This window comes from Gekko japonicus, unplaced genomic scaffold (assembly GCF_001447785.1).
Source record: "Gekko japonicus isolate JY-2015 unplaced genomic scaffold, Gekko_japonicus_V1.1 scaffold409, whole genome shotgun sequence".
Taxonomy (NCBI): domain Eukaryota; kingdom Metazoa; phylum Chordata; class Lepidosauria; order Squamata; family Gekkonidae; genus Gekko; species Gekko japonicus.
Genome location: NW_015161963.1, coordinates 653,000 through 677,401, shown reverse-complemented (window position 1 = coordinate 677,401; position 24,402 = coordinate 653,000). Strand labels below are relative to the sequence as shown.

Here is a 24,402-nt window from a genome sequence, read left to right as displayed (position 1 = left end):
ATCCTACAGACAAAGGTGATGTCTCCCAGCCTGTTGTGAAACATCTCCTGCCCTGTGACCTCCAGAGGTCATCACCAGCCTCACCTCCAAAGGCACCCACAATTAGACCTCAACTAGGCCAACAGGGAAGTATTTAAGGGAGAAAGTCCCTCATCACATATCTAGCACCCTGGGCATATGGGGGCTCCAGAGCTGTATTTACCCGGAAGTAATGTCATCATATCCAGGTTGTTGGAGTGACGCTCTGGTATTCCGGTAAAAACTCTATAGCGGAAGCCAAATTTACCAGAGTTTCTGCCCAAATACCCCAATGTCCCAGAAGTGATGATGTCACTTTCAGATCATGTGGTTGGTGAGGTGACATAAACACATAGCTGCACATCGGATGGGCCTCCTTGCTGCTCTCGGTAAGTCCTCCCCATCCCCTGCTGGTTGCCAGGTCCCTCCTGGCAACCCTACCATCACCCATGCTCAGAAAAGGCACAGCAGCTTGTGGAAGCTACCAATAAAGTGGGGTCACATCATGTCTATGGCTGCCAACTCCAGCTTGGTAAATTCCTGGAGATTTGAAGATGGTCCTTGGAGAGGGCAGAGTCTGTGGAGAAGAAGGAACTCGGTGGGGTTGTGATGCCATAGATAGTCCATTCTCTGAAGCTGCCCTTTCCTCCAGGGGAAATTTTTTCTGCAATCTGGAGATCAGTTGTGACTCAGGGAGAAGTTTAGGCCCTACCTGGAGGTGGCAACCATAAGTGTGTTCCACCTGGTGGGGGGGGGATCTCCATATGGAAACAGCCCGGGTAAAAACCAGAAGTTTGAAATGGCAATTAATAAAGATATTATTTAGCGAGTAAAAATATTATATAACTCCTCTCCACAGAAATGTGCATAATGCAGTTCAAAATAGAGTGAAATAATATTAAGAAACAAAAATTGCAATCGCATTAACAGCCAACAAGAATGTATAGTGAGCTGAAGCGAAAAGCAACTATATAAAATAGCTAAACCACCAGCAGCAACTTAAGGATTGGCTCTAGCTGTTTTTCTGTGGTTTTAGCGGAATTTACTGTTTAACTGCTGTTACTGTTCTTAAGATCTGTGCTGGAGACCACTTGGAAACCTTTTATTAAAAATTGTTTGATAACAATTATGTTAGACCATTTTTCAGGCATCCAGGTCCCAAGCTGTATAAGGCTTGATAGCAGCGGTCTCCATCAACCATGTTGAGCCTCCAGACACTTTTGGAATTTTGAGAAAGTATAACTGGTGGAATACCATAAAATGGCATCCATTGGAGGGCAGTCACAAAACAGCTACCAGGGATGTATTTGTCTTGGAAAGTCTATTGCTGTCTTCTGACACTGGGTGAAGACTTTGTTTCGGCTGGGATTCCCTCAGTGATCCCTCCTTCCTCACCAATGTTTTTACCTTTTGTACTAATTGTTTTGTTTTTACTTGGTTTTAATGATGTATTTGTGTGTTGGTTTTAATAGCTTTAAAGAAAATATGTTAATTTGTATGTTGTTAGCCGCTTGGTGGCCCTATGGGGGCAGAAAGGCAGGGTACAAATATTGTAAATAAATAAGCACAGTAATTCCCTTTCTTTCTCTAACCCCTTTTCCCCCTTCTTTCTAAACATGCTACACTCCTCCGTTTTGTAGATCTCTGGCAGACAACCAGTTTTATTGTTAAAGGCAACTGCGCTGCATACTTAAGCCCCCTTCCGTCATACAGTTGCCATTCCCCACTTTGGGGGCAGGGGACTGACTGGTTTTGTGAGCTTCTGCCCACCGCCAGCCAGTTGGCCGGCGGAAGGAAATCCCTCCCCCTCAACAGCAACAACAAGCAACATGCCTACGTCACCCGGAAGTGAAACATGTGGGTGACATGGGGGGGGGGGGCTCTGGTTTGTGGGCAAAACTCTCTGGTTTGAGGGTGATTTTACGATATAGTTTTGCCCCAAAACCAGAGCATCACCCCAACATGCCTATATCACTTCCAGATGATGTAGGCATGGTGTGAAATGTCACTTCCGGTGACATCAGCACTTCAGGGATGACATTTCCAGCCCCTCCCCCATCCCCCCACCTGAATCTCCAACGTACCTGGCAACCCTATTCCCTCAACACCCCCTCCACAAAAAGGACAGAAAAAAGCAATGCCAATGGCACTCTAAATTTTATGTGGACTGTGAGAGTGGAGGGGAGAAAGAAGAGATCCCCAGTCAGGGGACCCTGGAGAAGTCCTGAACCCCTCATTTCCAAGAACTTAGGAGGCCTCAGTACTGTGAAGGTGAGAGACCACACTACTTGCCAGGCAGCAGGGCAAAATGAGGAGGAAAGAAATGATCTCATGTAGACAAACTAGCAGGCAGCAGCTTTCTGAGTCGAGCTGCACCCCTAGGCAGGCCAGGAGATAGCTAGGAGAGGGGGGAGAGGGAGAGACCAAGAGCTAAGAGGGGGTAGCAGTTCTGATGGAGCAGAGGGAGCCAAGTTCCCAGCAAGGAGCACCTGAGAAATCACTTTCTAATTCTTCCATCTCCTTCCTACCCCTACCCCTCAGGTGGTCTGCCTGACCCATCCCCCAGCTTAACTACAATAGCATTCCTACTATAGCGCATGTTGCTACCTGATGGAGCTGATAGACTGCTGTTGTGTCTACTGTGATTAACTGAGCAAAGGCAAGAAAGTGAGTGAGCACCAGGAAACACATCGGCAGGTGACACAATGCTTACAGGATCTTCATAGGGGGTCATGGCTTGATCAGTTAAAACCAACACTTTGAATTGTGACTGGAAATATGTGAAGAATAAGTGAAGTGAGCAGTTACTCACAAAAGTTCATACCCTGCCACAATTTTTTTAGTCTTTAAAGAGCTACTGGAATCTTGCTCTTTTCTACTGGAAATAAGCAGGCAGCCGATGGAGATCTTTAAGCACTGCTGCTGTATGCTGTCTGCAGTCCATCCCAGTTAGCAATCTTGCTACTCCATTCTAGATTAATTTAAATGTCTGCACAGTCTTCAAGAACAGCCCCATATAGGGTATACTACAATAATCTAGCCTGGAAGTAACCAGAGAATCTCCACTGAGGAAAGCTCACAACTGGCGAACCAGCTGAAGCTAGTTAAAGGTGCTACATATTACAGATTAAATCTGTACACCTAACAGCAGATCCAGATCTAACAGCAAACCCCAAAAGGTACAAACATACTCCTTCAGGGGGAGAGTAGGCTGTTTCAGAGTAGGCTGTTTCTCAGTTTCATGATCAGTATGAAGCAACAATCTCAGTCTTATCTGGATTGTGATTTATTTCATTGCCATCCGGCCTCTTACTGCATTTAGCACATCAACCGCTTCACTGGATTCAAATGGAAAGGTTATATGCCATCTTGGTACATTGATGGCATTAACTCCAGATCCCTGGATGGCCTCTCCCTGCAGTTCTGTGTAGTAATGAACACGGGGAAAGGAACTACATCTTGCGGAACATAATCACCATGGTACCAAACAAACCTCCACTAGCCCCACACATAGGAGTGAAACAAGAAGAGCACAGGGTCCTGAATGCTCAAACAGACAAAGCTGCTCATTCTAAAAGCAGGACTGAAATCCAACTCTAACAAATCTAGCTAGTTGCTTTCATCCCAAACTGCTGGTTGCTTTCATCTCAAACACCTGTTCCAGCACCTCCCCACCAAAGGGATATTAGCAACTAGCCTATAAATCTGCTGGCTCCCAAGTTCCCCCCCCCCCAATCTTGTCAAGTGCAGTCAGCACAATTCCCTCTATCACGCAAGTATAAGCCATCTCTTGAATCCATCTGACCACACACCACTCAGCATGTTGTTAAAACCCATGAAAGACAAGGTTCAAGCAAAGAAGGTGGGTCACACTTCTCCAAGCAACTTGTCAACAGCCTTAAAATGCAATGTGACCTTGTGGTATTAATAGTATATGCTCCATATAGTCTCAAGAAAAGTCCTGCTGGATCTGACCAAAGAGTTATCTAGTCCAGAATAATTTTTCCAGTGGCCAAATGCTTCTTGTAAACACAACAAGAAGTCAACAATCTTCTCATGCTATGTTCTGATCCAGCTGTAGCTTCTGAACTACCTTCAAGGGCAGTCCTACATACTGTGCATTAGAGAAGTCAAGTTGAAATGTTCCCACCCCCCCACACACACCAATCTTACCTCCTTCTTTCTTGGTTCACAATTTCAGTGGTAACCATTAGTGAAAGCTGTTGCGATCAAAGGCCCCTACAAAAGAACACAGCACTCATTGGATATATCTATGCTGCTTTGAACATGAAATGTGCTACAGAAATGCAGGATTACCAACTGTGCATATAACCACAGGCAAATCCTTTATTCCGCACTTTTTTATATAGCTTGGTGAATATACATGAACTTAAGAGGCATGGGTCCATCCGTTCAGTAATCATAAGAGCCACGGATCCAATAGCAAGCTGGCTGACAGCAGGTAATCCATCCTAAACACGCTAAAAGCCAGTTCTGACAAAACATTGGTGGCCAATTTTTGCAAAAAGCCTGCTGACCCACATGCATGAAAAGTGTAGTATCACACATACACATCATAAAACAATGCTGTGTTTCTCCTGATCATGGAAGAGAGCAGAGCAACACCATGCAAGTGACTTGCTCCAGTGTGATGCTGTTCATGCAAGTAGACCATCGGCTTTTGTCAGAGATGGCTCTTACATCTTGTAAGGTGGAGAGGCCGGGGACTGAACATGTGACTTCGTGAACACAAACTCTATGCTCTACCAACTGGGTTACAGGTCCCTCCCCTTGATCACTTACCCCTAGGCTGTGGCCAAAGCCGGTACTTGGGGCAGGACTTGCTGCGCTGATGTAACTGCTGACTCCTGACTCCTGATTGGCTGCTCCATAAAGCTCTGCCATTGGCCCAGGACTGGTAGTACCCAGGAAGCCACCAGTGCGGCTCGGGGTGGAGCCTGCAGGAGGAAGCAAAACTAGCCGGTGAAGATGACAAAATGGTAGCCCTGCCCCCCCACCCCCCCAACAACCCAGCGCCAAGTTTTCCAAAAGCCAGCGAGGCATCCCACTGGGTAGGTAGACAACAGTTACCTGTCCCTCGCACCACGGCTGCTGCAGCTGCCGCCGCCGCCATTGGTCCGTATGCAGTGAGAGGAATGGCTGAAAACAAAAAGAGAGACACAGATGTCAGATGTTTTCACCCGCTGGTTGAGAGGTGAGAAGTGACAGCTAGCCAAGTATTCAAGGCACAGCTTCTTCCCTCCTTTTCCCCTATCAAGACCTGAGCCAGCAGTGGCTCTTGAATTGCTGACTAGAGGGGGTGGGTCTGACTTGCACATTCCAGAGTAACACATCCTGGTTTGCAAGGTCCAAGAAAGCCCCAAAAGAGATTCCAAAACAGCTCTTTGCACTGCTAAAACTCATGACCATGAACTAAAAATAACTTTCTGCCTTCATTCCAACGGCTGAAACATGTGGCCTGCAAAATATTCTCCTTCACAAGCCCTCTCTTAGTCAACTGTCCTACTTTTTATTCAGCGCTGTTTGAAGTAGGCAAAGTAGAATGCAAGGAGCCACATGTGTAAAATCTCCATTATTGACCCTGAAGCTTAATACAGGGATCTAAGCGGACAGCTCCTCTGAAAAAGAGGCAGGCACCCACCCAACCCAAACTGGCCAGCTGGCAAGCACCATTCCCATATTGCTACTCCTTCCACACACATATTTTTGGAAATGGCACAGCACAGCCTCTGCCACCTCCTTCATCTTTCTATGGAAGAAACCTATTCAAATACCAACATACAGGAATTTCCTAAGCTGCCTGCTCAAATAGGAAGCAGCCTTCCCAGATCTCATGCCAAAGAGACTACTGAGAGACTACTTAACTTGAGACATCAAGGACCCAGCCATCACAGTCCCAGCCATCACACGTACATGACTGTGGCCTAACATTGGTGCTAGCAAACCATTACCTGCACAATCACCTTTGTGCACAACAGGACTTTAGATCTATTTTACTGTGAATGCACAGGTGGGGCCATGGCACCTGCTCTATGGAGATCCCCTCATGTTGGAAGCCAGAGTAGGGAAACAAGACCCCCCCCCAACACACACATACACTTCCCTTGCAATAAGACCCATGCAGTCCAAGTCCCAGAAGAAAGAGATAAACTATCAAGTATGAGGGGGCATGGGGGTGTAACAGAGGAGGGGATAATGCATCAGGAAGAGATCAGTCTATTTGCTCAAAAGAGGGGGGGGAGATCATCAGGAAGAGATCAGTCTATTTGCTCAAGGGGGGGAGAGACTGCTAGGCATAATACACCAGGGACAACTGCAAAGATTGGGGAACTAGCAGCAGCAGTAGCAGGAAGGCACTTCCAGAATAGGCACTACACTGGATTAGAGAAGAAGAAAAGGGACATGTAAATGGGTAGGGGATGGAAAAGAGCTGAAGCCCTAAACAGCCCCTGGCCTCTGCTCCATCATATCATATCTGGGGGACTGCTGCTCCATCCCTTGGCCTTTGGCTTATGGGGTCCCACAAGGTTCCATCTTGTCCCCTATACTCTTTTAACATCTACATGAAACTGCTGAGTGAGGTACACAACGCTGCAGCCAGTATGCTTACTGGAGTGGGTCATAGGGACTATATTATTCCCGTCTTGGCTCATCTACACTGGCTTCCAATTTACTTCTGGGCACAATTCAAGTTGCTAGTCTTGACCTTCAAAGCCTTATATGGTTTGGGACCATCATACCTGAAGGACCGCCTACTCCACTATGAACTCACCTGACCACTACAATCATCTTCCATGGCCCTGCTTCGGGTGCCCCTGCCTTCTGAGATTAGGTGGGTAGCAACCTGGGAGTGGGCCTTCGCAGTTGTGGCATGAAAACTCTGGAACTCTCTCCCCGGGAAGCAATGTCCTACCCGACATTGTGGGTCGGGTAGGACATGGGGTTACCACCACATGATGGACGTTGGCATGATCAAGAACAGGGAGTTCTTAAGGTAACCCAAACTCTTCCAGTGTAGCTTTGAAAGTACAGAAAGTTGCCTTCATATCAATTCAGATCATTGGTTCTCTTACTGGAAGCAGTTCTTCTAGGTTTCTCAGGCCAAATAACACTGCTTGAAATTTTTCAACTGCAGAGGCAGATGATTAACCTGGAATTTTCCACCTATGTCGTAGGTGCCCTACTAATGAACTGTGACCAGACAGTTGTGTGAGAAAACAACTACTTCTGTTTTAACAGAAGAGAATGAGCAGGTTTCATGCTACCTGCTTTGTGTGTCCACTTTAAGTAGGAATGGGAAAACAAGACACATTTTTCCTAAAGGAGCCATTGCAGGGTAGGCAAAAAGATAAACACTTCTTGGTTCAAATGAACAAATATCCCTCAGCGCTGGCTATATGATTGTTGGCTATATGATTAAGATTAAAAATAATTAAATGTTACATTATATAGACACATGTATTAAATAAATGTCCTCCTTTTTTCTTTCCTTTAAAAAAAATCTTAGTGTGACACTGTTCGGAGCCAAATTGGCTGTAAGAGCAGTATTATTAAAGTAAAGTATATTATTTCTTCTGTAAGAGCAGTATCATTAAAGTAAAGTATATTATTTCTTCCTATCTAACACGTATTTCTGCTCGCCTCTGCTTCCCACCCATCCCCACCTCTGATTTTGATGCAGGCACAAAAGGAAATCAGGACCACTTGCAGACACCTCTCTGTTGCCCCTGAAGTGGCAGAGCAGTGACAGTGCTGGAACAGCCCAAAGCCCCCCTGCTCCCCTTCCAGTTTTTGCAAGGTTTAGGAAATCAGCGGGACTGACCTGTGAGCTCAGGGAGGACGGGGGCACTCGGGAGAGGGGTCCGCTCTACACGGAATTCTAAAAACGAAAGGCAAGACAACTTAGGATGCTTGGTCAATACCCCCTGGAGAGGGGATCCAGCGAAGCGACAGAGATGCAACAGCAAACAAAAACATTGTGGGTCGGGTAGGACATGGGGTTACCACCTTTGAGTTACCACTTGTTCTGAAAACCAGCAGGTGCAATATGGGGGAATGAAGAAAATCCAGCCATTTCAAAAGCAACATTGTTCACAATTGTTAAGTATCATACTTCAGTTTCCCCATCTGTAAAAAGGGAACAACAATATGACCTGCATCCATCACAGGTTCATTGTGAATGCAGTGAAAGCTGAAAAGCACTTTGCAAACTAAAACTCTTCTAAAAGTGATAATCAGGAGGAAGTAATCATCATGCATCAGGCCTTAAGTTAAGGTGGGAAAGGAAAGAGGGTTGGATGCTGCATCTACCCATCCATTAATTTATTTGCAAGGAAATATAGCAATGTGGTGAAAGGCAGTGTAGTGGCCCTATCCTATAAGGTGGGACACCCATGTTCAAATACTTGTTCAGCCATTACGGGTCCCTGGGCCACTCACTATCTCCCACTCTAACATAGTTCACAGAGTTATTGTAAGAACACAGTGGCGATGAGAATGCTATATGTTAACACCCGGAGATCCTTGAAGGAAGGGCATGACAGGTAGGGTAGAAGTAGGAAATATTTTGTCATGGAAAACCATTAGATGGTCCTCAGACTGTGTTCTGGAGAACCTTGCAGCAGGCAGACCAGTTTCCCTGGCCTCCAGAAGGCATCTTCTAGGGCAGTGGTTAGGCCAGCACCCAGAGTGAACTGAAGATTCCCAGGACTCAATGGCAGAGGCTCACAGGATCCTCAGAGGACAGGTCAAGGGGTACAGTTTGTGAGCCTTCGCTTAGATCGCCATCTGTTATTGGGCCCCTTCCATAAAGTGTTCAGTTCAAGGAACAAACTCAGACCTTTACCAATGAAATCTGGATGTCTCATTGCTGGGAAAGACCCAGTCAGCTCCCTACAAGGGTGGCTGCTGAAAACCAGAGCAGCTTATAAGAGAATGGGCTGCCGTCTCGTGTCAGAATAATAATCCTGAAGAAATGTGATGATACTGTAAGGGCAACTTTTAGATCTGCTTCATTTATGTTGTTATAATGCTGTTCCATCACACCTGGTACTGACATTTTGCAAAAGCAATTCAGTTTGTTGCAGGGATGGGAACTTGGACAGTCATAGTTCCCATTCAGTGTGATGGGCCTTGTGCAGGAGGAATTGCCACCCATGGATAGGGTGCCGTGGAACAGTTCTGCTTGCTCCCCACTAATTCCCAAATTAGGCTGCCTCCTTCTTAAATACAGCACTATAGTACTATTAGGAGGCTGGTCTGTTTGTTTGTTTGTTTGCCAAGTGCTTCAAAGCCCTGACTTCATTCATAAGGTTTGGACTCCGTCCCATTTTCATGCATGCACCTTGGTAACACCTGAGTTATTATTATTATTAATGCAGGATTAAAGAGTTTGCTTTGAATTCAGAAAGATGGCAACTCTGCTTTGAGGTGGAAGCCGAGGAGAACAGGGAGCAGGGGAGGAACACAGTTGAGAGAGAGACAGACGGACAGACTTGCAAGGGGTTTCCCCCCCAGTAATAGCCAGCCTCAAGGGAGAATCTAGTCAAGAGGGAGTTGTATCAGGTTTTTTTGGCCTCTGCACAGCTTCTTCTCTGCCTAAATCTTGGATTCTTCACTCGTTTCCCCCCATCCCCTCCCTCCCAGGATCAGAACAACTGGCAAAAAACTTCAGGGATGAATCATGAGAGATGCCAGGAACCCACCCCTAGCACAACAGCAAAACTACAGGAACTAGCCGAGAGAAATGAGGACTTACCAGGAAACTGGTAAGTGTAGCCAGGTGCGATGCCCGTGTAACTCCGGCTGGCATAGGTAGCAGCCTGGAAGCCAGGGTAGCCTATTGTTAAAAAAAGAAAGTTAATACAAACAGAGCTCAGTTTTTTAAAAATATCCCTTCAGTCCCTCGTTGTTCAGGTTTTCTTCCAGGGTAGACGAGAGGGCTCGATGGCAGTTTTCAGCCCTTGCACCTCTCATGTTAGAAAACCCCTAAAGTTTATCAGCAGCATCCAGTACTATTCACTGTCCCCAAGGATCTTCTTATAGGTGGCAGCTCCACGTAAAAGAGGTCTCTCTGCAAAGAAGTTGGCTTGCTCAACCCACTTTTGAACTCAGAGGCTGGAGCTCCAGTCTTTGTATTGTCATTGTGTGCCACGGGAGAATGGAAGGCAAACTGAAGAACCCTGCGAGTTCAAATCACACAAAGGGGAGGCTGCCCATTATATTTCAGCATGACTTGCTGTTCTGGCCTTGCCTCCCTCCAATCAGCCTCTGCTGGGCTGAAGAGAAGAGGAGGCATGGAATTCTGCTAGATCTCTGTACCAGATGTGACTGACTTGTTCAAACACTCACAACAGAGATATGCAGAAGGCTTGCCCAAGTTGGGAGGCAGCTTGCCTGATAATTCTGAACTCTGGGCTTGCATTCTGAGACTCACCCATACTAGCACAGCTCCTGTCGAGTAGCTGAAGATTTAGTCCTTATACATCCTAACAGTAAACATTTGAAGTGGAATAGCAAAGGCCACCACCATCTTTAATTCAAACAAAAAGGATGCCTCAGCTGCTTGGGAAGTCAGATGTTTTGCCCATAGAGTAGAATATCTGCAGTTCTCCATTCTGCCAGGGGATGGTGGTGTATGATCATGATTACAAGTGCATTTTTTCCCAGAGAGCAGAACTTACACAGCACAACCCTTACCAGGAAGCAAGCAACCCAGGTTGACTGGAGCAGGGGAGAAAGGCAGAGAGGGTGGCCGAGAGCTCAGATTTTATCATGCTTACCCAACATGCCAATCCCAAGCATGAAGGCATCCATCCCATAAGGCATCACTCGGGACCGCCCCCTTGCAGAGCCAGTAGGGGACATCACTTCCTTTGGCTGAGCTTTTTTACATTCCACCTGACACAGGAAACACAAAATGGAGTCAGACTTCTGCTTAGATTTGCAGGGCAACATCCTAGGAGGCAGACTGCAAGTATCCCAGGAGGCTTACAGTGTCAAAAACAATAAGGCTTGCAAGAGCCTCCTCTCCCCTCCCCAAAAGCTTCTCTTCATACATCACATTCCCAGCATTTACCCAATTTTCTCCTAAAGGAAAAGAGAGGTTAGCCTGGGTGTTTCCCCCCTGGTTTTCACCTTGATTAGGCTGTCAGATGTATTAGGCTATTTCCACATAGGTCATTTGTCCTATTTTCTCCTAAAGGAAAAGAGAGGTTAGCATGGGTGTTTCCCCTCTGGTTTTCAGATTAGGCTGTGAGATATATTAGGCTGTTTCCACATAGGTCATTTTGTCCCAGGTTTGAAGCTGCTGGGAGAGGGGTCCTGCTTCCCCACAGTATCAGTGCACCTCCTGGGGTTTCCCTGATCTTTCCCGAGCCTCCTTTGGTGCAAAATTTTGGGAAATATCATAGCAAAGCCTGGATGGCTACCCATGTGGGTTGAAAAATTCAGATGTTCCCAATACCCCTTAGAGGGCAGCCACTTTCTCTGCCCCTGTCCCCACAGCATCCATTGCCTCCCCCACCACCCAGGAGCTTTTTCATTTTTAAAAAAGTCTCTAGACCCTTTTGTTGTGGAGATATGAGGGGAATTGCATATCTCCACAATTCAGGCAATACAGCCTTACTCTTTTTTTTTTAATGAAAGCAGGGAATTCAGAGAACTTGATACCCATATTGTTATAATGATACAACAATATTCAACTGCTGATTTTTAAAAACCCTAGAAAAGCACTGGCATCTGTGAGGTGGTGGTAGATGTCAGTGGCTGCCAGGGGGCTGGGGGAGGGAAATCATGGGGAAAATTGCCATGTAGAATCCTCATAGCTGTTACGCTACATGGGCAGCCACAGCAGGGAATGCATGTGGAAAACACCTTAGTCTTAGAAAATCACAGCCTTTACTTCAAAGCTGGCCCAATATATTTTGGTACCTGAGGAAGAAAAAACCCCAATGACAGTGAGATCACACACAGTCTATGAGGAAGGCCTCTGAGCTGTTGTGCAATTCCACACCCATTTCCACAGGGCTACCACAGGAGAACCTAAGGGGAGTAAGCCACAATGCAGCTCAGATCTGTTTCCAATCTTGCCACTTTAGGTAAAGGTAAAGGTTTCCCTTGCTCGAAAGCCAGTCGAATCTGACTCTAGGGTTGCGGTGCTCATCTCCATTTCCAAGCCGAAGACCCAGCACTATCCGAAGACATGGCTGGCATGACTAGATGCCGAGGTGCACGGAACGCTGTTACCTTCCCACCAAAGCGGTACCTATTTATCTACTTGCAATTTCTTACTTTCGAACTGCTAGGTTGGCAGGAGCTGGAACCAGAGACGGGAGTTCACTCCATCATGCGGCACTCAGGTCTCGAACCGCTGAACTACTGACCTTCCAGCCTACAGTTCAGCGTCTTAACCACTGAGCCTCCGCAGCTTCAAACCTTGCCACTTTATTGGCACGCAAAGTACATGACATGGTCAGGCTGGCTCTGAAAAACAGAGGCTGCCCTTCTGGCTAATACAGCTGATCATCTCAACAGACCAATACTCCACAGATTTATAACTTATAGTTTTACCCCACCTTCTTCCAAGGGGTTCAAGGCAGTCGCAGCTGAGAGAGTTGACTGGCCCAAAGTCACCCAGTAAGCTTCATTGGGGGAGGGAGATTTACTGTAAGTCACACAACTTTTAGAGGATGGTTTAGTAGGCGCACTGCTGCTTTTATATTTCACAGACTGACCTACCATACCCTTTTGGTCCTCCTCCTAATCTGCTCCCCTCCTCTTCACAGACTCAAGCTGCAGGCAACCCCTATTTATTTACACATGAGGATTCCTGAAATGTTAGCTTCACTGTAGCCTTGAACTAACTGGTTTGCCTGTTTCGAAGAGGGAAGCACTTTGCCAAATAACCCAGAGATATGTTCTCTGGCAACTTCAGGGCCTGTGGATACAGTCAGAGCGATCCTGCAGTTGCTAAGCAACCATTAACCCACCCATAAAACTGCCAAGCAGTTCAAGCAGGACTGCATAGTACCCTTTGAAGGCCCTGGTGACCCAGCCTGTTGGTTGCACTGTCCAGTGGGAGGGCCAGGCTCGCACCCCACTGCTTCATGCTCTAGCTAGTTTTGTTACCATTTTGTTGTTGATCTCATGGAAGTGGATCTCGCAGACTTTCTCCACAATATCTTCACTTTCAAATGTGACGAAACCAAACCCTGAAGAAGAAAACAGACCCAGCCTTGGTTAGCTTGGTTAGCTTTAACTTCATTGTGGAGACCTCAGGCAAAACCACACAGAACAGGAGCCCAGATTATCCTACCACACTCAAATCCTATAATCAGACCCAATGACACTGACCTATATCCCAATGAGGTCACACCTCTGACTGGACTGTACCACTTCAGGCTGCAGAGGGAGGCTCACATTACTGAATTCTCACCACGCAGAAGAATTCCTCACACACAGAAAAGTAGCATGTCATGGACAGGAGTTCCAGCCCAGCTCCCTCCCCACTCTGGCATCCTAGTTTTCTGTGGGCAGTAGAACAAGACCTCTGGCAGAATGTACACAAGAAAGGTACATAGCTCTGATTCGCCTTGCAAATAGCCCTCGACTTGGTATCTCTTCCCGGCTCTGACTGGCTTCCCACCACCTTATCAAGGCTCACTGATGGCAAAAAAGCATGGACAGCTTGTAACAGCTGAGGGGGCTCAGCCAATTGGACAAACCACACAATTCAGAGACTGCTTCAGCCCAGTGGGGTTCTGTGGGGACACCACGGCTGCTCCCTTGCATCAGAATGGAGTCAGTGGGCCGTCACTATGGCAAAACGAACAAAGTTGCTCTTTTAAACTTGGCTGCAGGTACCACCAGCACCTAAGCTCTCTTTAAGCCTCAATGAATGGCAGCCATTTAGTTCTGAGCTGTGAGCAAGGAAACAGGATTTGGAGGGAAGGGTGGATGGAGGGAGGCAGTGCTGAGGGAAATACAGGGTCAAGGAGCAAAGGGGCCAGGGAGAAGACATTACAGGGAGTCTATGGGCAGGAGAGGCTCTGCGTTGTAAAGAAAAAAAGACAGGTAGTATGGTAACCGAGTTCTGGAGCCTGTGGGGAAGACTTGTCAGACAGAGAGCAGGAGTGAGACTTCATGAAACTATCTGAAACAGTCAGCAGTAATCTAGCAGTAATATTAACCAGTGCAGGATCCCTCTCTGAACATGCAAAAGAGATGAGAAACAACCCCTCCTTCTTACACACCTGCATGACATCAAAATGCAAAACAATCGATGTGCCATGCACGAGATCCTACATGGGATCCCCCTGCATGAGGAGAAGGCAGAACAGTAACTCTGCCCTCTTATGCCAAACCCAGCAACACAAAGAAAAAAAAAGATCTCTTCCAACCATACATAGATAGATAAGTAGGTAGGTAGATGTGCGTGTGTGTGAGTAAGAGAGAGACAGAGACAGAGAGGGGAGAGAGAGACAGAGACTCCATATGGGAAGATTAAACTTCAGGCTTTTTGACTAACCTGTTGCATGGCGTGTTCGCTTTCAGCATGAAAGGTATGTCTGTTAGACTAATGTGTGTGGGGGGGAAGTTCTCACAAGCAAGGAGATAAATATGATCACCTACTAACATTAAATCACTGCAAAGGCTAGTTGAAATCCTGACAACTCTTTAAGGCAGGAGGACTTTCAAGCAGGAGTATGCTTAACATAGCAAAATTATCCCCATCTGCAGATGAAAGAATTGTACCATGTCAGAAAATAGAAGCGGTGTCACAGATGAAGTCAAGGGGCGATTTCACACTAGAGCTGCCTCGCGGCGCAGCTGCTGTTTGCCCCGACACTATTTGTCAATTTCACACCCGAGGCTGCGGGGCTGCATTTGACCCGCGGCTTCGTCCGACTTCCTCAAAAACCAGGATCACGAAACTGCGGAGGAAATCAGGCAAATGTAGCCCCGCAGCTTCAGGTGTGAAATTGACATGTTTGTGTCCGGGCAAACGGGAGGCAGCTCTAGTACGAAATCGCCCAAGGAAAGCCCGGTCTTGATTTGCAAGCCAATCAAATGCTTGGAGGCTGTCAGGGCCCCTCGGGTAATATCAATAACCCTCAAGCCAGTCAATTCCTTTAACACAGCATGCCTTCTCTCCCCCTCCCCCCTTTCTCTCTCTCACTCACACACAGGGGAGTGGTCTCAGCAGCCTGCAGGGCCAGGCAGGCTCCCCCCCTCTGTAATCAAACTACCAAAAAGGGGCTCTGGGAAAAGGTGACCTGGGAGCAGCAGCCGGCCCCCACGCTGTGGAAGGAGGAGAGACACTCTCTTAGCTCTCCTGTCAGCTTCCCGTGGGCTCAAATTACACAGGACAAGGTAAGACATACACAGACTGCTGGAGCCACGTAGGTGATGGGAGGGGTAGGGAAATGGGGCCCGTCTCCTCTTCAGCAAGTGTAGCTCACAGGAAGCGGGTGGACAAAAGCCCTCTGTGCTGAGCAGGGACTGAGGTAAAAGGACACGTTGATGAAGGAAGGAGGTCTGAGGCACAGAGATAAAGAGGAGCTGTAGACTGGGCATGTCACTGGGGGCTGGGAGCCTGGGAATGCCACAGACAGTGCAGGCCTCTGTGCCAAAAATACGGGTCTCACCTCGGTGCCGGTTAGTCGTCTTGTCAAACATGAGCATAGCATCATCCACCTGCAGGAAACAAAGATTGGAGGGGGAGAACTGAGGTTAGGGAAGGAAGACAACGGCTTTAACTTAGCCAGATTGGACATTTAGGATCACTAGACACAGAGAGGCAGCTGCATCAAGTGGCAAACTTCGACTATTTAATTAATTATATTTTTACTGGGTGGGGTAGGTGGAAATTTTTCCAGAAGGACCGAAATGTCTTGAGCTGGGCTGGAACTGCCTGCTTGCCAAGCCACCTACTAAAGACTTCGGTAATCTATCTACTCACCTCCCTCCCTCGGTCACCAGGATCACATAAATCCTGAGCTACCAGGACTGCCCCAAGTTTCATTCCAGCAAATATAGGCACATGTCTATCATTAAGGCAATTTCTTTGGGCAAATTCCCCAGGTCTGAGACTCTCTATATGTAAAGTCAAGCATTTGCCAAGCTGTTAATTGACTACTTGTGAACATTACGTATTTAGTAAGCAGGTTATCTGTAAAACACCACCATGTGACAAGGAGAATTTTATCACACTTTTGGACATGAGCAAAAATCCAGGGAATCAGGGAGTGACAACCCCCCCCCCCAAAAAAAGATGACCACTTTTCCAAGTGATAATAAGCACACTGTAATAATCATGCTGTAGAGAGTTGGCTGCCATAGGATTGAGCTATACCCCACACACAAATTATAATAAAACCCTAACCCAAGGGTGGGGGGACCAACATCCCTATTTAAATCTTATGAATTTACTAGGTATTCTTAGACAAGTCACTACTGCCTTTGCTCCTGACTCCACCCCACCAGTGTGGGTGTTATAAGCATATGAAGTTGCCTTCCACACAATCAGAGTTCATCCACCTGGTACAGCAACTTTCCAGCATCTCAGAGATGCCTCCCCAGCGCTGCAATCTTCATATTTAATTGGAGGATGGAGGCCGAACCCTGGACCAACATACACAACATGTGTTCTACTACTGAAGCCATTGTCAATGTAATACTGCACTAACATAGGGCAGCTGAAAGGATTACAGAGATCACGCCCACATAGAGGTTTAAATGATCCAACACACTGTCTAAGTGCTTATAATTCATTTATTGCTTTATAAATGGTCTTCTGCATTCAGCCTTTATTCACATAATACATGCATATAATGGGTTGGATTTCCTGTAAGTTTTCCATCAGCAGAACAGAACTTTCTTGCCCCCTTCCCACTGTTCTTCATGAAATACTACCGTTGGGGGACAGGGGACCCTAAGGATGACACCCAGCTATATCTGCTACTGGACGGCCGCTGGATACCACCCTGCAAAATCTGGCTATGGTCTTGGAGGCCATGGCGGGGTGGTTAAAGAAGAGCAGGCTGAGACTGAATCCAGCGAAGACGGAGGTTCTGTGGCTGGGGTGTGTGCATCAGGGTTGGGGCGCAGACTTCTCACTCTTGACAGGGAGCCATTAACAACAGCGCAGTCTGTCAGGAGTATGGGCATGACTCTGGATGCCTCCTTGACCATGGAGGCTCAGGTGACGAATATTGCCAGGCTAGCATTCTTTCATCTACGCCAAACATGGCAATTAGCCGCCTTCTTGTCGCACCCTGATCTAGCCACAGTAAACCATGCAATGGACATCTCCAGGCTAGACTACTGTAACTCGCTCTACGCTGGCCTGCCCTTGTTACTGACTTGGAAGCTCCAACTGGTCCAGAACATGGCAGCACGTGTCCTGGCGGGAATGCTGTGGATGGCACATATGCAACCTGTATGGAGCCAGCTACACTGGCTCCCAGTGGAATACCGAGTCAGGTTCAAGACCTTAGTATTGACTTTTAAGGCCTTGAGTGGTCAGGGACCCATGTACCTTCAGGACTGTCTCCTCCAGTATGTCCCCAAGAGAGTACTTCGATCAGCGGAGAATAATTTGCTGGTGATCCCTGGCCCCAAAGATGTCTGGCTGTCCTTGGCCAGGGCCAGGGACTTCTCAGTCCTGGCCCTGACCTGGTGGAACTCTCTGCCAAACAGCATCAGGGTCCTGTGCGATTTAATGCAATTCCGCAGGGCCTGTTAAGGCAGAGATGTTCCACAGGATAGCAATGGTGTGATCATCATTGGCACCCTCCCCTCCCTTTCTCTTTGTTTCATCTGTTTCCCTCCTCCTGCCCATTGAGGGGGGGGGCACAGTCCAGTATGTGAGTAAGATTTATTAGGATCTTGAATTTTAGGTTTTTTAATTACATGTTTAATTGTATATTTGATGTTATCTATTGTTTTATCGTTGATGTATATCACCCAGAGCCCTGTTTTTACAGGGATGGGGTGATTCATAAATTGAATAAATAACAACGACATGAAGGGGGTCTGCAGTGGGAAGGGAAAGTAGCCAATTTAGTCTGGATCCAACCCCACTATGTGCAATGAGTTTTGCAGGAATCAACAGGTGTGTGCATGTATTTATTTTGAAAACCTACCCTACTCAGCATATATGGAGAGAATACCACTGGCCCACACTTGTAGGGAAGTTGAAAGGATTATGGATAATAGGTGCAAAGCACATTAAACACTCTAAAGCCACTATATAACTGTTGAGGACTGTTGCCACTTAGCATATGGTCACCTGTATTCCGCCTCTATTGCCTACATTATGTGTAGTGGATTTAATAGAATATGATGTTTGGATGTGTGCATACAGGGGGGCAGATGTCTCCCTCTGTATACTCTGAAAACTGAAATGTATTAGTTGGGCCTCATGGCCTTAAAGCAATGCTCAAGTTCAGCATACTGCATCAGGGATAACCCCTCCCAGGTTTAGAAGAGTTTTTTTGGGGGGGACTCTTATGGACCAGCCACATCATTCCCTTTTGCAGAGCACAGAAACTGGCTTGCCTTGATCACAGCCAAAGGACTAGAGGTGGGAAGCAGCTCAAAATGAGCTTTCTGTCTTTGGGTCAGGGCTGGTGTCAACCAGCAGCACAGGCAAAGCCAAGGTTTCAAGATTGGCATGTACTGGACAAAGCAATGCAAGGAAGCAAAGAAGATTATCCACTTTACCAGCAGGAGTCCTGCTTGGAAAGCCTAGGAGAGGGGCTGAGACTTTCAATAGCACAGGGCAGTTGGTGTTCTAGCCTTGTTAACCCAATGGTGTCAGGAATAATTGCGGAATTTGAACCAACTCTCCTTGTTTGCCTGAAACAGAGGCACCATGTCTCTGCTGCAACCCCAGAGGAGCACTGTGCTGGGAGAAGGTCATTCTTTACCTCAGACAAAGGCACACTAAAGAATTCCCTACCTCTCCCTGACACCCATTTTCACCAACCTTGCAAATGTGCCTATGGATCATAGCGTCAACTACAAGCTGGGAAGTCCCTGATTCACATCTCAGCTAGATGTTCCTTAAGTGGCCTTAGAAAAGACACTCTTTTTCAGTTGTAAATGGGTAACAACACAGAACTACCTGTAGGAATGTTGTTGAGATTACAGAGATAATGCTCATGAAGTAATACTCATGAAGTACTAATAATACACTCATGGAGAGTGCAGTCTAAATGCTAGTTTATTCTTCTTTCCTTGTCAGCCATTTGGCACCAGAGCAGAAACTGAGGCAGTGGTCTGCCCTGGACTTCTGACCACTGCTATCCTAACACTATTGTTTCCTATTGCTTTGTTTTCGCCCTGCCTCATTCGATACTGCTGAAATTCTGCACGATTCAGATAACAACATTCAAGTTGGTGCAAGCCAAAGGACACCCAGGAGAAAACACGTACTGTGCCTTACAGGAAGCTTAACTGGAACACCATACATAAAATAAAACAGAATTCTTAGAAGAATAAAACAGGAATCCAGTGGCACCCTGAAAGATAGCAATGTGTTCTAGCATAAATTTTGTCAGTCTTTGAGGTGCCACTGATCTCCAGTTTTATTCGGCCAGTACTGAGTAACACAGCTACTCATTTGTAGGAGATTTGCTAGATCAGAATGGAAGGGAAAACTACCAACCCAAATAGGAAAAAAAACTCAGTGAAGTGAAAATATCCAGCAATACTGCTGCATCTAACCTAGAGACATATTAAGGAGTTCCCATGTTGTAGGACCATTTGAGAATTACAAAAGGAATCAAATCATGCTCAAGTGGAGATGCCAGAGACTGAACTGCCATAGTAATATGTTCTATTCTTATTCAAACAAAATGAAGGCAAAAATAAAGAAAGCCCCCATGTCTCCCATGAAGTGGGCCACAAATGCCGAGCTCTACAGAAACTGAGGCCAAGACCCTTTCAGGGTGACGTCAGAGTCTGGAATGAAAAGTTAGGAAGACATTGGACTTGATTGCTTTTCCTGGGAACAGCCAGGCAGCCGACTTCCCCAGAGCACCCCAAGCACATCCCCAGTGGCAGAGGCCTTTCCCGACATCGACATCGGACCAGCATTCATTTGCAAACACAAAATGTGTGTCCTCAATAGGCTTCCGTGTCCATGGAAACCCAGGGCAGGGGAGGCGGGATTAGTGGGGCCAGCCGGGCCCAGCAGCCAAGTTCAGGCGGCCAAGTGCTAAGTGTGAGTGGCAGCCCTTGGCGGGCGGCTATTGTTGCAGCTGGCTGTTGGGTGCCTCTTTGGGCAGAGCCCCTGCTGGGGATCCCTGCTGCTCCCCAGCCCATTCTCTCGAGCCTTTCTTCTCTTGAGGCCTCACTGGCTTTGCCAACGCCTGAGTAAGGCCTGAACAAAAGAGGCTGCCGGGATGGCTTCTCTTGGGGCCTGGTTGCTGTGGCAACCCTGGCCCCTCCAATCCCAGCTGCTGGATCAGATTAGCACGAGCTCAAATGCTCTCTTCTCCAAAGCTGTTCGGCACAGACACACAAAGGCACCCTGCTGGGGCCAGCCTCACTCATGCCTCTTGGGAGCTGGCCCTTATAGGCCTCATAAGGGGAAAATGAGGGCCACCCCCCCTTCCCTAGACACACACACACACACACAAAGGCATCCTGTGAGGGAAAACCTGGGGGGAAATGAGGAGAGCCAATCACTACCCTCCAGGGACTATCACTGCTTCTGCAACACCTCCGCTTGGTCCCCAAATGCTCAACTGAACCCCACTCATCCTCTCTACTAGACTAAGGGCTCCTGCCACAGCTTAGCTTCCCTGCCCAAGTTCTGAAGGGAAGCAGCTTGGAGTGATGTGGTCAGAAAATGGCAGGGTACGTGCACTGTCATAATGTCCAAACAGCTGGACGGCAACTTGGCAAGGTCTGAGGTCCTTCTTCATAAGTTCAAGCATGCCCCATCTGAGTATTGTGACATATGCATGTGGCTTTGGCCACATTCAAGAAATGCCATTAAGTAGTAACCAGAGGTACAGAGGAAGAGATTCAGGGTACAAAATTATACTGTGAAAATTAATTCCCATAGACATTTTCAAGCCACTGTTAGACTACACAGACTACACTGGCATTTTTCTGTTTAATTAACCACGATCCTTATATGAGTGCTACTTACAGAACACTTTGGCTGCTTAATAACTGACCACCACCACCACCCCAAAAAATCAAAAGATTCCTTCCATCAGTAAACTCCAGCCAGGGAGACCGGGGATCAAATCCCTACTTAGCAATCAGGCTCACTGGGTGACTATGAGCTAGTCACTCTCAGCCTAACCTACCTCACAGGGTTGTTGTGAAGATGAAATAAGAGAGGGTCATCATGTACCTAGCCCAGAGCTTCTTGGAGGAAGATCAGGATAAAAAGGTAACTAAATTAATACTCAGTTCTGCAACAGAAGAGGCATCACTCTTGCTCATCCATTTATAAATCTTACATACCAACTTTTAGCTTTTATGCACAAAATCAGGTATACAGTGAAACTTTTTTTAAATTAAATTGCTTTTAATTTAACCATCACTGTTGTGAAAGAAAGATTAAGGGATCCATTTAGTCATTCCTTTAGTATAGCCAAGGTCATTTTATTGCTGCCACTATCAAACTGTCCCCAGGAACCCTGCAGTGTTCTTTGATGAGAAGTCCAAAAGACAACTCATCCGCCATGATTCATCTTCCCCTTCAATCTGCAACTGTGAGGCACATTCTTGAACAGCTCTCACTTCATGTGACACAATGGCCGGGACAAACGGGCTTGACCGGCACTTTGCACAAACCAAGACAACCACAGAATCCTGTGACACACCAACATCAGAGGCAGCTTAGCAGACAAATCAATCCGGGAAAAGCTCCATATCCTTCAACATTTCCCAGATAAAAATAGAGGACATTCCAGATCATGATTCGGTAGAGTTACTGGTGGAGTATGACAGAATCACCAGGGAAATAACGATGGGGCCAATACAATCCACTCAAATGTACCTTAAGTAAAAAGCAGGAACTGAAACTGCATGTAAGCAAGCAACCTCTAGATGACAGAAGCAACAAGGCAAGGAAACTCAAATTTATATCTATCTATCGGCACACATGCTATATATACTATTTAGAGAATATCTGTTCCATTTTACAGCTGAGGAATACTGAGGCTCAGGAATCTGGCTAGTTCAGTGCATGCATACTAAACAAAAATTAAATGTTATGTTCAAATAAGTAACATATGCATATGTAGTATTTTCCCCTTGCCACTGTACAACTGCAGCCTTTTCATACCCTGCACTCTTAAAATTAAGAAACAAGTTTTACAGAGTGATCGCACCCCTTCCATACAGATTAGAGTTCCAGCACCTCTCTATTTAGAAATTAAGCACAGATCCTAACACCAAACAACAACCAGAGAACACACATGTGGTCTGTTCCCTGCAAACAATAATCCACTTTTCATTTCCTTCCATCTCTAGCAATACTTCATAAAACAAGTTGTTTTATACCCTGCCCCCCATTTATTTTGTGCTAAAAACTTCAACAGGACTTAGCCCAGGAGTTCATTTTGAATAGCAAGGATGGAATATGAGGAGGAAAAAACCCTCTGAGAACAGGTAGAGTGCCTTTGCCTCCTATAGTCCCCTACCTCCCCCCCACACTTAGAATTCCAGAGCAGGGATTCACACTACCGGTCCCTACCCCCACCTCAGAAGATATGCTCTAGTTTAAAAAGCAGACTTTGCCAGTACAGCGGAAAAGAGCATTCCCTGCTTCATCAACAAAAAATTCAAGTGTACATGAAGCTGAAGAAAGCTCTTACCTCCTGTATTCTATCTCCTACCCACAGCAGTTTAGCTGACCTCAGTGGGCTGAAAGAAGTAGTGAAAGCATCTATTTAGCATTTAGTACTAAAGCTTTAAAGAACAAACACCGGGGAAGAAAAACAATCAGCACACACTTTTTGTCTCACTGAGAACTTATGTAGTCATGGGATCAACAATCACAGCTTTTAGGTACTGAAAAAAGCTTTGAGAGACTGCTTGCTTTCAGCATGCCTTTTCTGAACTTCCATTTTTATTATTATAGGCAAATACAGAGCATGCAAAAAATAAAAAAAATAAAACACAACTGTTGCTTTAAAACTAGGACAATTTGAGGGCAGTGATTCCCCAGGGACTTTGAAAAACAGAGCTCTCCCAACAAAAACAAGACCATGGCAGGGAATGGTGCACCCTAAGTGCAGGGACTTTGAAATCCACTGTTTTTATAGGGATGCCAGCCTCCAGGTGGGAGCTGAGGATCCCCCGGAACTACAGCTCATCTCCAGACTACAAAGATGTTCCCCTGGGGGAAAAGGTTGCTTTGAAGGGTGGATTCTGTAGCATTTTCCTCCCCAGGCTCCATCCTCAAATCTCCAGGAGTTTCCCTACCTGGATCTGGCAACTCTACCCTCCCATCCCCCAATGGTAGCTGGGGGGGGGGGGGCTGGCAACCCTATTTATACACAAAATGAAATTGGGCTCACCCGTCTACAAGCAATTCAACCCAGCCCTGAACAACAACCTGCTTAGAATGAGAAGCCAAATCTAAGTTACCAGCTATATAGGGTCAGAGGGGACTCTTTTGGCTTGTTGTATGTCACCTGATCCCTGCAGGGCTGGCAGCTGCAATACCACCTTCTGGCCCATCTACAGTGGTGGCGCTACAACACAGAAAAAACAGGTCAGCGGTCCCTGCTATCTACAAATTGCCATGGTGGTACAGGAGGTGCTTGGCCTCATCCAGGACAAAAACAGGTTGCTTACCTGTAACTGATGATCTTCGAGTGGTCAACTGTACATTCACACCCATGGGATCTAGTGCGCACGCGCTGGATCGATCAGCATTGTAGCAAGCTCTTTTAACGGATTTTCGCACCCAGACCTCGGGCATGCGCAGGAACCCCACCGCGCATGCCCAGAGGGGAGGGCGCGGACATCCCGCCAGTTCCTTCAAACTGCCGCAAATCAACCCCTATTGAAAATGTAGAAGCTGACAACAGCAGGGAAGGAGGGCGGGTGGTGTGAATGCACAGATGACCACTCAAAGATCATCAGTTACAGGTAAGCAACCTGTTTATCTTTGACGTGGTCTCTGTGCTTCACACCCATGGGAGATTAGCGAGCAGTGGCCTACCTGGAGGAGGGTGCTGGCCGGTCCTTACTGTGTCGCCGAAGATAGAATATGACGTCCCATGTTGGTATTAGAGTTCTTATGGACGTCCAGGGCGTAATGCCTCATGAAGGTGTTAGGCGTGGCCCAGGTAGCAGCCTTGCAGATGTCCGTCAGGGGCACTC

General features: G+C 46.8%; 1 protein-coding gene across 1 annotated transcript in view; it reads right to left on the bottom strand.

Moving 5' to 3' along the window:
* The window catches only part of MSI1 (musashi RNA binding protein 1), a 56,883-nt gene that overhangs the window by 653 nt on the left and 31,828 nt on the right, over positions 1–24,402 (bottom strand). The window contains exons 7-14 of the mRNA XM_015429606.1: positions 15,687–15,735; positions 13,168–13,250; positions 10,821–10,938; positions 9,797–9,877; positions 7,862–7,918; positions 5,110–5,178; positions 4,822–4,976; positions 4,192–4,257 (exon numbers count right to left, since the gene is read on the bottom strand). Coding sequence (XP_015285092.1) covers positions 4,216–4,257; positions 4,822–4,976; positions 5,110–5,178; positions 7,862–7,918; positions 9,797–9,877; positions 10,821–10,938; positions 13,168–13,250; positions 15,687–15,735 — 654 coding nt within the window. The 3' untranslated portion in view covers positions 4,192–4,215. The remainder of the gene's footprint in view (positions 1–4,191; positions 4,258–4,821; positions 4,977–5,109; positions 5,179–7,861; positions 7,919–9,796; positions 9,878–10,820; positions 10,939–13,167; positions 13,251–15,686; positions 15,736–24,402) is intronic.